At 45.0% G+C, this 16,305-nt stretch overlaps 1 protein-coding gene across 1 annotated transcript in view; it reads left to right on the forward strand.

Annotated features, from left to right (window-relative positions):
• The window catches only part of LOC137423882 (LIM homeobox transcription factor 1-beta), a 433,294-nt gene that overhangs the window by 406,541 nt on the left and 10,448 nt on the right, over positions 1 to 16,305 (forward strand). Inside the window, exon 7 of the mRNA XM_068111433.2 lies at positions 11,932 to 12,108. Within this exon, the coding sequence (XP_067967534.1) occupies positions 11,932 to 12,108 (177 nt within the window). The remainder of the gene's footprint in view (positions 1 to 11,931; positions 12,109 to 16,305) is intronic.

Raw genomic sequence — 16,305 nt, forward strand, 5'->3', positions numbered from 1 at the left:
TTGGGTGAGAATGTGGTGATGGAAGGTTCAAATTCCGACATTTGGTGAGAATGTGGTGAGGGGAGGTTCAAATTCCGACACTGGGTGAGAATGTGATGATGGAAGGTTAAAATTCCGACATTGGGTGAGAATGTGGTGATGGAAGGTTCAAATTCCGACATTGGGTGAGAATGTGGTGATGGAAGGTTAAAATTCCGACCCTGGATGAGAATGTGGTGATGGAAGGTTCAAATTCCGACACTGAATGAGAATGTGGTGATGGAAGGTTCAAATTCCGACACTGAGTGAGAATGTGGTGATGGAAGGTTCAAATTCCGACACTGGATGAGAATGTGGTGATGGAAGGTTCAAATTCCGACATTGGGTGAGAATGTGGTGATGAAATTCCGACACTGGGTGAGAATGTGGTGATGGAAGGTTCAAATTCCGACATTGGGTGAGAAAGTCGTGATGGAAGGTTCAAATTCCGACACTGGATGAGAATGTGGTGATGGAAGGTTCAAATTCCGACATTGGGTGAGAATGTGGTAATGGAAGGTTCAAATTCCGACACTGGGTAAGAATGTGGTGATGGAAGGTTCAAATTCCAATACTGGGTGAGAATGTGGTGATGGAAGGTTCAAATTCCGACATTGGGTGAGAATGTGGTAATGGAAGGTTCAAATTCCGACATTGGGTGAGAATGTGGTGACGGAAGGTTCAAATTCCAATACTGGGTGAGAATGTGGTGATGGAAGGTTCAAATTCCGACATTGGGTGAGAATGTGGTGATGGAAGGTTCAAATTCCGACACCGGGTGAGAATGTGGTGATGGAAGGTTCAAATTCCGACACTGGATGAGAATGTGGTGATGGAAGGTTCAAATTCCGACAATGGGTGAGAATGTGGTGAGGGAAGGTTCAAATTCCGACATTGTGTGAGAATGTGGTGATGGAAGGTTCAAATTCCGACACTGGGTGAGAATGTGGTGATGGAAGGTTCAAATTCCGACACTGGGTGAGAATGTGGTGATGGAAGGTGCAAATTCTGACGTTGGGTGAAAATGTGGTGATGGAAGGTTCAAATTCCGACACTGGGTGAGAATGTGGTGATGGAAGGTTCAAATTCCGACACTCGATGAGAATGTGGTGATGGAAGGTTCAAATTCTGACATTGGGTGAGAATGTGGTGATGGAAGGTTCAAATTCCGACACTGGGTGAGAATGTGGTGATGGAAGGTTCAAATTCTGACATTGGGTGAGAATGTGGTGATGAAATTCCGACACTGGGTGAGAATGTGGTGATGGAAGGTTCAAATTCCGACATTGGGTGAGAATGTGGTGATGGAAGGTCCAAATTCCGACACTCGATGAGAATGTGGTGATGGAAGGTTCAAATTCTGACATTGGGTGAGAATGTGGTGATGAAATTCCGACACTGAGTGAGAATGTGGTGATGTAAGGTTAAAATTCCGACATTGGGTGAGAATGTGGTGATGGAAGGTTCAAATTCCGACACTGGGTGAGAATGTGGTAATGGAAGGTTCAAATTCCGACACTGGATGAGAATGTGGTGATGGAAGGTTCAAATTCTGACATTGGGTGAGAATGTGGTGGTGAAATTCCGACACTAGGTGAGAATGTGGTGATGGAAGGTTCAAATTCCGACATTGGGTGAGAATGTGGTGATGGAAGGTTCAAATTCCGACACTCGATGAGAATGTGGTGATGGAAGGTTCAAATTCTGACATTGGGTGAGAATGTGGTGATGAAATTCCGACACTGGGTGAGAATGTGGTGATGGAAGGTTCAAATTCCGACATTGGGTGAGAATGTGGTGATGGAAGGTTCAAATTCCGACACTGGGTGAGAATGTGGTAATGGAAGGTTCAAATTCCGACACTGGGTGAGAATGTGGTAATGGAAGGTTCAAATTCTGACATTGGGTGAGAATGTGGTGATGAAATTCCGACACTGGGTGAGAATGTGGTGATGGAAGGTTCAAATTCCGACACTCGATGAGAATGTGGTGATGGAAGGTTCAAATTCTGACATTGGGTGAGAATGTGGTGATGAAATTCCGACACTGGGTGAGAATGTGGTGATGGAAGGTTCAAATTCTGACATTGGGTGAGAATGTGGTGATGAAATTCCGACACTGGGTGAGAATGTGGTGATGGAAGGTTCAAATTCTGACATTGGGTGAGAATGTGGTGATGAAATTCCGACACTGGGTGAGAATGTGGTGATGGAAGGTTCAAATTCCGACATTGGGTGAGAATGTGGTGATGGAAGGTTCAAATTCCGACACTGGGTGAGAATGTGGTAATGGAAGGTTCAAATTCTGACATTGGGTGAGAATGTGGTGATGAAATTCCGACACTGGGTGAGAATGTGGTGATGGAAGGTTCAAATTCCGACACTGGGTGAGAATGTGATGGAAGGTTCAAATTCTGACATTGGGTAAGAATGTGGTGATGGAAGGTTCAAATTCCGACATTGGGTGAGAATGTGGTGATGGAAGGTTCAAATTCCGACATTTGGTGAGAATGTGGTGAGGGAAGGTTCAAATTCCGACACTGGGTGAGAATGTGATGATGGAAGGTTAAAATTCCGATATTGGGTGAGAATGTGGTGATGGAAGGTTCAAATTCCGACATTGGGTGAGAATGTGGTGATGGAAGGTTAAAATTCCGACACTGGATGAGAATGTGGTGATGGAAGGTTCAAATTCCGACACTGGATGAGAATGTGGTGATGGAAGGTTCAAATTCCGACATTGGGTGAGAATGTGGTGATGAAATTCCGACACTGGGTGAGAATGTGGTGATGGAAGGTTCAAATTCCGACATTGGGTGAGAATGTGGTAATGGAAGGTTCAAATTTCGACACTGGATGAGAATGTGGTGATGGAAGGTTCAAATTCTGACACTGGGTGAGAATGTGGTGATGGAAGGTTCAAATTCCGACATTGGGTGAGAATGTGGTGATGGAAGGTTCAAATTTCGACACTGGATGAGAATGTGGTGATGGAAGGTTCAAATTCCGACACTGGATGAGAATGTGGTGATGGAAGGTTCAAATTTCGACACTGGATGAGAATGTGGTGATGGAAGGTTCAAATTCTGACACTGGGTGAGAATGTGGTGATGGAAGGTTCAAATTCCGACACTGGGTAAGAATGTGGTGATGGAAGGTTCAAATTCCAACACTGGGTAAGAATGTGGTGATGGAAGGTTCAAATTCCGACACTGGGTGAGAATGTGGTGATGGAAGGTTCAAATTCCGACACTGGGTGAGAATGTGGTGAGGGAAGGTTCAAATTCCGACATTGTGTGAGAATGTGGTGATGGAAGGTTCAAATTCCGACACTGGGTGAGAATGTGGTGATGGAAGGTTCAAATTCTGACATTGGGTGAGAATGTGGTGATGGAAGGTTCAAATTCCGACACTGGGTGAGAATGTGGTGATGGAAGGTTCAAATTCCGACACTGGGTGAGAATGTGGTGATGGAAGGTTCAAATTCCGACACTGGGTGAGAATGTGGTGATGGAAGGTTCAAATTCTGACATTGGGTGAGAATGTGGTGATGGAAGGTTCAAATTCCGACATTGGGTGAGAATGTGGTGATGAAATTCCGACACTGGGTGAGAATGTGGTGATGGAAGGTTCAAATTCTGACATTGGGTGAGAATGTGGTGATGGAAGGTTCAAATTCCGACATTGGGTGAGAATGTGGTGATGAAATTCCGACACTGGGTGAGAATGTGGTGATGGAAGGTTCAAATTCCGACACTCGATGAGAATGTGGTGATGGAAGGTTCAAATTCTGACATTGGGTGAGAATGTGGTGATGAAATTCCGACACTGGGTGAGAATGTGGTGATGGAAGGTTCAAATTCCGACACTGGGTGAGAATGTGGTGATGGAAGGTTCAAATTCCGACACTGGGTGAGAATGTGGTAATGGAAGGTTCAAATTCCAACACTGGGTGAGAATGTGGTGATGGAAGGTTCAAATTCCGACATTGGGTGAGAATGTGGTGATGGAAGGTTCAAATTCCGACACTGGGTGAGAATGTGGTAATGGAAGGTTCAAATTCCAACACTGGGTGAGAATGTGGTGATGGAAGGTTCAAATTCCGACACTGGATGAGAATGTGATGTTGGAAGGTTCAAATTCCGACACTGGGTGAGAATGTGGTGATGGAAGGTTCAAATTCCGACACTGGGTGAGAATGTGGTGATGGAAGGTTCAAATTCCGACACTGGGTGAGAATGTGGTGATGGAAGGTTCAAATTCCGACATTGGGTGAGAATGTGGTGATGGAAGGTTAAAATTCCGACCCTGGATGAGAATGTGGTGATGGAAGGTTCAAATTCCGACACTGAATGAGAATGTGGTGATGGAAGGTTCAAATTCCGACACTGAGTGAGAATGTGGTGATGGAAGGTTCAAATTCCGACACTGGATGAGAATGTGGTGATGGAAGGTTCAAATTCCGACATTGGGTGAGAATGTGGTGATGAAATTCCGACACTGGGTGAGAATGTGGTGATGGAAGGTTCAAATTCCGACATTGGGTGAGAAAGTCGTGATGGAAGGTTCAAATTCCGACACTGGATGAGAATGTGGTGATGGAAGGTTCAAATTCCGACATTGGGTGAGAATGTGGTAATGGAAGGTTCAAATTCCGACACTGGGTAAGAATGTGGTGATGGAAGGTTCAAATTCCAATACTGGGTGAGAATGTGGTGATGGAAGGTTCAAATTCCGACATTGGGTGAGAATGTGGTAATGGAAGGTTCAAATTCCGACATTGGGTGAGAATGTGGTGACGGAAGGTTCAAATTCCAATACTGGGTGAGAATGTGGTGATGGAAGGTTCAAATTCCGACATTGGGTGAGAATGTGGTGATGGAAGGTTCAAATTCCGACACCGGGTGAGAATGTGGTGATGGAAGGTTCAAATTCCGACACTGGATGAGAATGTGGTGATGGAAGGTTCAAATTCCGACAATGGGTGAGAATGTGGTGAGGGAAGGTTCAAATTCCGACATTGTGTGAGAATGTGGTGATGGAAGGTTCAAATTCCGACACTGGGTGAGAATGTGGTGATGGAAGGTTCAAATTCCGACACTGGGTGAGAATGTGGTGATGGAAGGTGCAAATTCTGACGTTGGGTGAAAATGTGGTGATGGAAGGTTCAAATTCCGACACTGGGTGAGAATGTGGTGATGGAAGGTTCAAATTCCGACACTCGATGAGAATGTGGTGATGGAAGGTTCAAATTCTGACATTGGGTGAGAATGTGGTGATGGAAGGTTCAAATTCCGACACTGGGTGAGAATGTGGTGATGGAAGGTTCAAATTCTGACATTGGGTGAGAATGTGGTGATGAAATTCCGACACTGGGCGAGAATGTGGTGATGGAAGGTTCAAATTCCGACATTGGGTGAGAATGTGGTGATGGAAGGTCCAAATTCCGACACTCGATGAGAATGTGGTGATGGAAGGTTCAAATTCTGACATTGGGTGAGAATGTGGTGATGAAATTCCGACACTGAGTGAGAATGTGGTGATGTAAGGTTAAAATTCCGACATTGGGTGAGAATGTGGTGATGGAAGGTTCAAATTCCGACACTGGGTGAGAATGTGGTAATGGAAGGTTCAAATTCCGACACTGGATGAGAATGTGGTGATGGAAGGTTCAAATTCTGACATTGGGTGAGAATGTGGTGGTGAAATTCCGACACTAGGTGAGAATGTGGTGATGGAAGGTTCAAATTCCGACATTGGGTGAGAATGTGGTGATGGAAGGTTCAAATTCCGACACTCGATGAGAATGTGGTGATGGAAGGTTCAAATTCTGACATTGGGTGAGAATGTGGTGATGAAATTCCGACACTGGGTGAGAATGTGGTGATGGAAGGTTCAAATTCCGACATTGGGTGAGAATGTGGTGATGGAAGGTTCAAATTCCGACACTGGGTGAGAATGTGGTAATGGAAGGTTCAAATTCCGACACTGGGTGAGAATGTGGTAATGGAAGGTTCAAATTCTGACATTGGGTGAGAATGTGGTGATGAAATTCCGACACTGGGTGAGAATGTGGTGATGGAAGGTTCAAATTCCGACACTCGATGAGAATGTGGTGATGGAAGGTTCAAATTCTGACATTGGGTGAGAATGTGGTGATGAAATTCCGACACTGGGTGAGAATGTGGTGATGGAAGGTTCAAATTCTGACATTGGGTGAGAATGTGGTGATGAAATTCCGACACTGGGTGAGAATGTGGTGATGGAAGGTTCAAATTCTGACATTGGGTGAGAATGTGGTGATGAAATTCCGACACTGGGTGAGAATGTGGTGATGGAAGGTTCAAATTCCGACATTGGGTGAGAATGTGGTGATGGAAGGTTCAAATTCCGACACTGGGTGAGAATGTGGTAATGGAAGGTTCAAATTCTGACATTGGGTGAGAATGTGGTGATGAAATTCCGACACTGGGTGAGAATGTGGTGATGGAAGGTTCAAATTCCGACACTGGGTGAGAATGTGATGGAAGGTTCAAATTCTGACATTGGGTGAGAATGTGGTGATGGAAGGTTCAAATTCCGACATTGGGTGAGAATGTGGTGATGGAAGGTTCAAATTCCGACATTTGGTGAGAATGTGGTGAGGGAAGGTTCAAATTCCGACACTGGGTGAGAATGTGATGATGGAAGGTTAAAATTCCGATATTGGGTGAGAATGTGGTGATGGAAGGTTCAAATTCCGACATTGGGTGAGAATGTGGTGATGGAAGGTTAAAATTCCGACACTGGATGAGAATGTGGTGATGGAAGGTTCAAATTCCGACACTGGATGAGAATGTGGTGATGGAAGGTTCAAATTCCGACATTGGGTGAGAATGTGGTGATGAAATTCCGACACTGGGTGAGAATGTGGTGATGGAAGGTTCAAATTCCGACATTGGGTGAGAATGTGGTAATGGAAGGTTCAAATTTCGACACTGGATGAGAATGTGGTGATGGAAGGTTCAAATTCTGACACTGGGTGAGAATGTGGTGATGGAAGGTTCAAATTCCGACATTGGGTGAGAATGTGGTGATGGAAGGTTCAAATTTCGACACTGGATGAGAATGTGGTGATGGAAGGTTCAAATTCCGACACTGGATGAGAATGTGGTGATGGAAGGTTCAAATTTCGACACTGGATGAGAATGTGGTGATGGAAGGTTCAAATTCTGACACTGGGTGAGAATGTGGTGATGGAAGGTTCAAATTCCGACACTGGGTAAGAATGTGGTGATGGAAGGTTCAAATTCCAACACTGGGTAAGAATGTGGTGATGGAAGGTTCAAATTCCGACACTGGGTGAGAATGTGGTGATGGAAGGTTCAAATTCCGACACTGGGTGAGAATGTGGTGAGGGAAGGTTCAAATTCCGACATTGTGTGAGAATGTGGTGATGGAAGGTTCAAATTCCGACACTGGGTGAGAATGTGGTGATGGAAGGTTCAAATTCTGACATTGGGTGAGAATGTGGTGATGGAAGGTTCAAATTCCGACACTGGGTGAGAATGTGGTGATGGAAGGTTCAAATTCCGACACTGGGTGAGAATGTGGTGATGGAAGGTTCAAATTCCGACACTGGGTGAGAATGTGGTGATGGAAGGTTCAAATTCTGACATTGGGTGAGAATGTGGTGATGGAAGGTTCAAATTCCGACATTGGGTGAGAATGTGGTGATGAAATTCCGACACTGGGTGAGAATGTGGTGATGGAAGGTTCAAATTCTGACATTGGGTGAGAATGTGGTGATGGAAGGTTCAAATTCCGACATTGGGTGAGAATGTGGTGATGAAATTCCGACACTGGGTGAGAATGTGGTGATGGAAGGTTCAAATTCCGACACTCGATGAGAATGTGGTGATGGAAGGTTCAAATTCTGACATTGGGTGAGAATGTGGTGATGAAATTCCGACACTGGGTGAGAATGTGGTGATGGAAGGTTCAAATTCCGACATTGGGTGAGAATGTGGTGATGGAAGGTTCAAATTCCGACACTGGGTGAGAATGTGGTAATGGAAGGTTCAAATTCCAACACTGGGTGAGAATGTGGTGATGGAAGGTTCAAATTCCGACATTGGGTGAGAATGTGGTGATGGAAGGTTCAAATTCCGACACTGGGTGAGAATGTGGTAATGGAAGGTTCAAATTCCAACACTGGGTGAGAATGTGGTGATGGAAGGTTCAAATTCCGACACTGGATGAGAATGTGATGTTGGAAGGTTCAAATTCCGACACTGGGTGAGAATGTGGTGATGGAAGGTTCAAATTCCGACACTGGGTGAGAATGTGGTGATGGAAGGTTCAAATTCCGACACTGGGTGAGAATGTGGTGATGGAAGGTTCAAATTCTGACATTGGGTGAGAATGTGGTGATGAAATTCCGACACTGGGTGAGAATGTGGTGATGGAAGGTTCAAATTCCGACACTGGGTGAGAATGTGGTGATGGAAGGTTCAAATTCCGACACCGGGTGAGAATGTGGTGATGGAAAGTTCAAATTCCGACATTGGGTGAGAATGTGGTGATGGAAGGTTCAAATTCCGACACTGGGTGAGAATGTGGTGATGGAAGGTTCAAATTCCGACACTGGATGAGAATGTGGTGATGGAAGGTTCAAATTCTGACACTGGGTAAGAATGTGGTGATGGAAGGTTCAAATTCTGACACTGGGTGAGAATGTGGTGATGGAAGGTTAAAATTCCAACACTGGGTGAGAATGTGATGATGGAAGGTTCAAATTCCGACACTGGATGAGAATGTGGTGATGGAAGGTTCAAATTCCGACATTGGGTGAGAATGTGGTGATGGAAGGTTCAAATTCCGACATTGGGTGAGAATGTGGTGATGGAAGGTTCAAATTCCGACATTGGGTGAGAATGTGGTGATGGAAGGTTCAAATTCCGACACTGGGTGAGAATGTGGTGATGGAAGGTTCAAATTCCGACACTGGGTGAGAATGTGGTGATGGAAGGTTCAAATTCCGACACTGGGTGAGAATGTGGTGATGGAAGGTTCAAATTCCGACATTGGGTGAGAATGTGGTGATGGAAGGTTCAAATTCCGACATTGGGTGAGAATGTGGTGATGGAAGGTTCAAATTCCGACACTGGGTGAGAATGTGGTGATGGAAGGTTCAAATTCCGACACTGGGTGAGAATGTGGTGATGGAAGGTTCAAATTCCGACATTGGGTGAGAATGTGGTGATGGAAGGTTAAAATTCCAACACTGGGTGAGAATGTGATGATGGAAGGTTCAAATTCCGACACTGGATGAGAATGTGGTGATGGAAGGTTCAAATTCCGACATTGGGTGAGAATGTGGTGATGGAAGGTTCAAATTCCGACACTGGGTGAGAATGTGGTGATGGAAGGTTCAAATTCCGACATTGTGTGAGAATGTGGTGATGGAAGGTTCAAATTCTGACATTGGGTGAGAATGTGGTGATGGAAGGTTCAAATTCCGACATTGGGTGAGAATGTGGTGATGGAAGGTTCAAATTCCGACACTGGGTGAGAATGTGGTGATGGAAGGTTCAAATTCCGACACTGGGTGAGAATGTGGTGATGGAAGGTTCAAATTCCGACACTGGGTGAGAATGTGGTGATGGAAGGTTCAAATTCCGACACTGGGTGAGAATGTGGTGATGGAAGGTTAAAATTCTGACGTTGGGTGAGAATGTGGTGATGGAAAGTTCAAATTCCGACACTGGGTGAGAATGTGGTGATGGAAGGTTAAAATTCTGACGTTGGGTGAGAATGTGGTGATGGAAGGTTAAAATTCCGACATTGGGTGAGAATGTGGTGATGGAAGGTTCAAATTCCGACATTGGGTGGGAATGTGGTGATGGAAGGTTCAAATTCCGACACTGGGTGAGAATGTGGTGATGGAAGGTTCAAATTCCGACATTGGGTGAGAATGTGGTGATGGAAGGTTCAAATTCCGACATTGGGTGAGAATGTGGTGATGGAAGGTTCAAATTCCGACATTGGGTGAGAATGTGGTGATGGAAGGTTCAAATTCCAACACTGGGTGAGAATGTGGTGATGGAAGGTTCAAATTCCAACATTGGGTGAGAATGTGGTGATGGAAAGTTCAAATTCCAATACTGGGTGAGAATGTGGTGATGGAAGGTTCAAATTCCGACACTGGGTGAGAATGTGGTGATGGAAGGTTCAAATTCCGACATTGGGTGAGAATGTGGTGATGGAAGGTTCAAATTCCGACACTGGATGAGAATGTGGTGATGGAAGGTTCAAATTCCGACACTGGGTGAGAATGTGGTGATGGAAGGTTCAAATTCCGACACTGGGTGAGAATGTGGTGATGGAAGGTTCAAATTCCGACATTGGGTGAGAATGTGGTGATGGAAGGTTCAAATTCCGACACTGGATGAGAATGTGGTGATGGAAGGTTCAAATTCCGACACTGGGTGAGAATGTGGTGATGGAAGGTTCAAATTCCGACATTGGGTGAGAATGTGGTGATGGAAGGTTCAAATTCCGACACTGGATGAGAATGTGGTGATGGAAGGTTCAAATTCCGACATTGGGTGAGAATGTGGTGATGGAAGGTTCAAATTCCGACACTGGGTGAGAATGTGGTGATGGAAGGTTCAAATTCCGACACTGGGTGAGAATGTGGTGATGGAAGGTTCAAATTCCGACATTGGGTGAGAATGTGGTGATTGCAGTTTTTGTTTCCTCAATTTTTCTTTACTGCAACTAGTTGAGACTTGTTGATGGAAACCTTGATCAGATCAATCAGTCCGGATACCTTGATCAGATCAATCAGTCCGGATACCTTGATCAGATCAATCAGTCCGGACACCTTGATCAGATCAATCAGTCCGGACATCTTGATCAGATCAATCAGTCCGGCCATCTTGATCAGATCATTCAGTCCAGACACCTTGATCAGATCAATCAGTCCGGATACCTTGATCAGATCAATCAGTCCAGATACCTTGATCAGATCAATCAGTCCAGATACCTTGATCAGATCAATCAGTCCGGATACCTTGATCAGATCAATCAGTCCGGAAACCTTGATGAGATCAATCAGTCCGGAAACCTTGATCAGATCAATCAGTCCTGACATCTTGATCAGATCAATCAGTCCGGACACCTTGATAAGATCAATCAGTCCGGATACCTTGATCAGATCAATCAGTCCGGATACCTTGATCAGATCAATCAATCCGGATACCTTGATCAGATCAATCAGTCTGGATACCTTGATCAGATCAATCAGTCCGGATACCTTGAACAGATCAATCAGTCCGGATACCTTGATCAGATCAATCAGTCCGGATACCTTGATCAGATAAATCAGTCCGGATACCTTGATCAGATCAATCAGTCCGGATACCTTGATCAGATCAATCAGTCCGGATACCTTGATCAGATCAATCAGTCCGGAAACCTTGATCAGATCAATCAGTCCGGAAACCTTGATCAGATCAATCAGTCCGGACATCTTGATCAGATCAATCAGTCTGGACACCTTGATCAGAATAATCAGTCCGGATACCTTGATCAGATCATTCAGTCCGGACACCTTGATCAGATCAATCAGTCCGGATACCTTGATCAGATCAATCAGTCCGGATACCTTGATCAGATCAATCAGTCCGGATACCTTGATCAGATCAATCAGTCCGGGTACCTTGATCAGATCAATCAGTCCGGATACCTTGATCAGATCAATCAGTCCTTTCTTTAACCTCCCATTGTCATTCACCATGTGGAATCACTTAAGATCAATGATGGTCACCATTCGATGACATCCATTATTATTCACAATCATTGTATTAGCACATTCTGTCTATTGATGATCTCCATTTGTGTAATATCCTGTCTGTGTCTCCACTCGCAGCAGGGAAAGCGTGCAGCTGCTCCGCTGTGGATGGTCGAGCTGGCACCGATGATGGAGCCCAGGATGAAACGCAGGCAGGTTCAAATCCCGTAGAGAGCTGCAAAAACTTTGTTACAGAAGTGTTCTCCGAGGGCCTGACTCCTCCACAACTACCTGGAGACCACCTTCTACCTTACGGTCAGCAAAAGAACAATACATCCCTATTTAATATGTGGGACTTGATAAGTACAATCCCAACCTTTTCCTTCTCTTGAACTGAAGCCTGGTGTTGGCGAAACAGTTAAAGTTGATGCCTTAATATGTTGGTGGTCGTGAGTTTGAGCCCCCGGCATACGCAACACCATGATTGTTCACTCAGCCCGTCATCCTTGGGAGGTGGGCAAAATGAGTACCAGCTTACTGGTAAAATGAGTACCAGCTCACTGGCAAAATGAGTACCAGCTTACTGGGAAAATGAGTACCAGCTCACTGGCAAAACGAGTACCAGCTTACTGGCAAAACGAGTACCCGCTTACTGGCAAAATGAGTACCAGCTTACTGGCAAAACGAGTACCACCTTACTGGCAAAACGAGCACCAGCTTACTGGAAAAATGAGTACCAGCTCACTGGCAAAATGAGTACCAGCTCACTGGCAAAATGAGTACCAGCTCACTGGCAAAATGAGTACCAGCTCACTGGCAAAATGAGTACCAGCTCACTGGCAAAATGAGTACCAGCTCACTGGCAAAATGAGTACCAGCTCACTGGCAAAATGAGTACCAGCTTACTGGCAAAATGAGTACCAGCTTACTGGCAAAACGAGTACCAGCTTACTGGCAAAACGAGTACCAGCTTACTGGCAAAACGAGTACCAGCTTACTGGCAAAACGAGTACCAGCTCACTGGCAAAACGAGTACCAGCTTACTGGCAAAACGAGTACCAGCTTACTGGCAAAACGAGTACCAGCTTACTGGCAAAACGAGTACCAGCTTACTGGCAAAACGAGTACCAGCTTACTGGCAAAACGAGTACCAGCTTACTGGCAAAACGAGTACCAGCTTACTGGCATATTGAGTACCAGCTCACTGGCAAAATGAGTACCAGCTCACTGGCAAAATGAGTACCAGCTCACTGGCAAAATGAGTACCAGCTTACTGGCAAAATGAGTACCAGCTTACTGGCAAAACGAGTACCAGCTTACTGGCAAAATGAGTACCAGCTTACTGGCAAAACGAGTACCAGCTTACTGGCAAAACGAGTACCAGCTTACTGGCAAAACGAGTACCAGCTCACTGGCAAAACGAGTACCAGCTCACTGGCAAAACGAGTACCAGCTTACTGGCAAAACGAGTACCAGATTACTGGCAAAACGAGTACCAGATTACTGGCAAAACGAGTACCAGCTTACTGGCAAAACGAGTACCAGCTTACTGGCAAAATGAGTACCAGCTCACTGGCAAAATGAGTACCAGCTTACTGGCAAAATGAGTACCAGCTTACTGGCAAAATGAGTACCAGCTTACTGGCAAGAATGAGCCATTCGAGAATCCTGCGTCAGAGTGGTGACCGGGCCAATGAAAAACTGCCTCGGTAACCCAATGCATCTGGAGACAACACCAATGTTGTTTTGTGTGTCGGGAGACGATGCAAAACTAATGTTGAATTGCGATTGTATCACACTGACAGACTAGTAATAAACACCAATGTTGAATTGTGATTATATCACACTGATGGACTAGTAATAAACACTAATGTTGAATTGTGATTATATCACACTGACGGACTAGTAATAAACACCAATGTTGAATTGTGATTATATCACACTGACGGACTAGTAATAAACACCAATGTTGAATTGTGATTATATCACACTGACAGTCTAGTAATAAACACCAATGTTGAATTGTGATTATATCACACTGACGGACTAGTAATAAACACCAATGTTGAATTGTGATTATATCACACTGACAGTCTAGTAATAAACACCAATGTTGAATTGTGATTATACCACACTGACGGACCAGTAATAAACACCAATGTTGAATTGTGATTATATCACACTGACGGACTAGTAATAAACACCAATGTTGAATTGTGATTATATCACACTGACAGACTAGTAATAAACACCAATGTTGAATTGTGATTATATCACACTGACAGTCTAGTAATAAACACCAATGTTGAATTGTGATTATACCACACTGACGGACCAGTAATAAACACCAATGTTGAATTGTGATTATATCACACTGACGGACTAGTAATAAACACCAATGTTGAATTGTGATTGTATCACACTGACAGACTAGTAATAAACACCAATGTTGAATTGTGATTATACCACACTGACGGACCAGTAATAAACACCAATGTTGAATTGTGATTATACCACACTGACGGACCAGTAATAAACACCAATGTTGAATTGTGATTATATCACACTGACGGACTAGTAATAAACACCAATGTTGAATTGTGATTGTATCACACTGACAGACTAGTCATAAACACCAATGTTGAATTGAGATTATATCATACTGACGGACTAGTAATAAACACCAATGTTGAATTGAGATTATATCATACTGACGGACTAGTAATAAACACCAATGTTGAATTGTGATTATATCATACTGACGGACTAGTAATAAACACCAATGTTGAATTGTGATTATATTGTTGCGGACGCGGTTAAAGATGTTATTTACCGAGTGGTTGGTATTACCGCGACCGAACAGTTCCCCCGATTCTTCCCCAACTCACCCGATTCACCCAGACGTTGGCCAAATCGCGCTATGCCAAATCAATGAGAGAAAGGACACGATGACTGGGAAAGAGGAAACGACACAAGGGGTACAGTTCTCAAGACCTCCGGAGGAGGGTATAATTACAGTGGTGGAGAAAAGGGGTAGATTACAAGGCAGTGAGGTAAAGACACAGAAGAGATGGGCACTTAATTACCGTCTTATCTTATCCCAGACAGACCACAGACAAACGGAACAAGGCAGACTTACACAGGGATTGATGGCCGGAAGGGACAGGTAGGTCGATAGCACAAGGTGCACCTTGGCTCGGGGACAGGAACGGTCCAAAGCACGGTCCAGAAGATGCGGGGAGGTGTCACAGCGCTCGGAGGGGACGTCTTTCTTTCTTCAAGCTCAGCGCGCATCTCTCGTCACCTCCCCCTCACTGTGCATGCTCAGCCGGGAGTGACACGCCCTCGGCTGGTTGGTTCCGCCCCACTGGGGCCGGTTCGCCGCTTCCATTGGGTGCGGGGGTTACCGGGCTCCGCCCTTGACGAGGAGCTGACAGGGAGCCCCTATTTGGTAACCCCGTCGAGCACATGTTTGATGGCGGCTCGTTGGGAAGGCCTGGTGCCCTCCCAACACCCCCTACCAACCAAGCCGGAGTGAGGACGCGCACTTCCTGCGCTCGTTGTTGTTGTTGTTGTTGTTGTTGAACTGTGAGGAAGAGCTGCGGGGAGGTATTGGGAGGTCCTAAACTTCCTAACGGTGCCATACAATCACATTCTGGTGCAACGAAGGGTCAGAATTAATGGAAACGAGTCCTTAACTGACATAGACTAAGAATAACTAGCAAGATGTCCTATAGTTGTCTTACATGAGATGCGGTGAACCTGGGCACGACATTTAATGGGGGAAATAGGGGGAGGTCGGGTCTACAGAGTGTTGTTTACAGAAAATGGGACTAGGGAATGGGGGATTGGGGATAGTTGGGAAGTATTGAGGAAATAGGGGAATATTTACAAGCGGATATGGATGGATGCAAATCCCATATCCGCAACACTGCACCCTTCTCTACCTCGGGGCTTTCCGACCCGATAAATTTTTACCTACTTTAGTGTGGCACTCAGATGTAGTTCCCTCTACTATTAACTCAACCCTGAGTGCGACAGTTTTACAGATGTTCACAAATGAGTAAATATGTCCCCCTGCGACGTTGCACCCTTCTCCTAACAGAAACACACCCACAGGATAACCGAATCGCGGAAAGCATCCTCAAACTAAACATACAGCCGGTAGGGAGCATTATTTATACAACACTGATATTTACACTACGATCCAGGACCTGTTCTTTGAGGAACACATGCAGATGTTATGCATAGGGAGAGCACGCATGCCAGCATCGATACACCAACCCACGAGTGCCCTGTGGCCCTACGGCCTTTAATAATGTGCAGAGCACCCCGTCCAAGCACCAAAAGCACCACCCCATTACGCACAGTCAGCACCATCCGGTGCACCAATAAAGTGTTCATAAAAATGCACAATTAAGTGTCCATGGTCACTGGTGGTGTCGCAGCCGGCCGATGTTCTGCCGCTGGTCTTGCCTTCATGGAGTGCACTTGGCCTTCTGGCTTCTTTAG

Source organism: Myxine glutinosa, chromosome 3 (assembly GCF_964187855.1).
Source record: "Myxine glutinosa chromosome 3, kmMyxGlut1.1, whole genome shotgun sequence".
Taxonomy (NCBI): Eukaryota; Metazoa; Chordata; class Myxini; order Myxiniformes; family Myxinidae; genus Myxine; species Myxine glutinosa.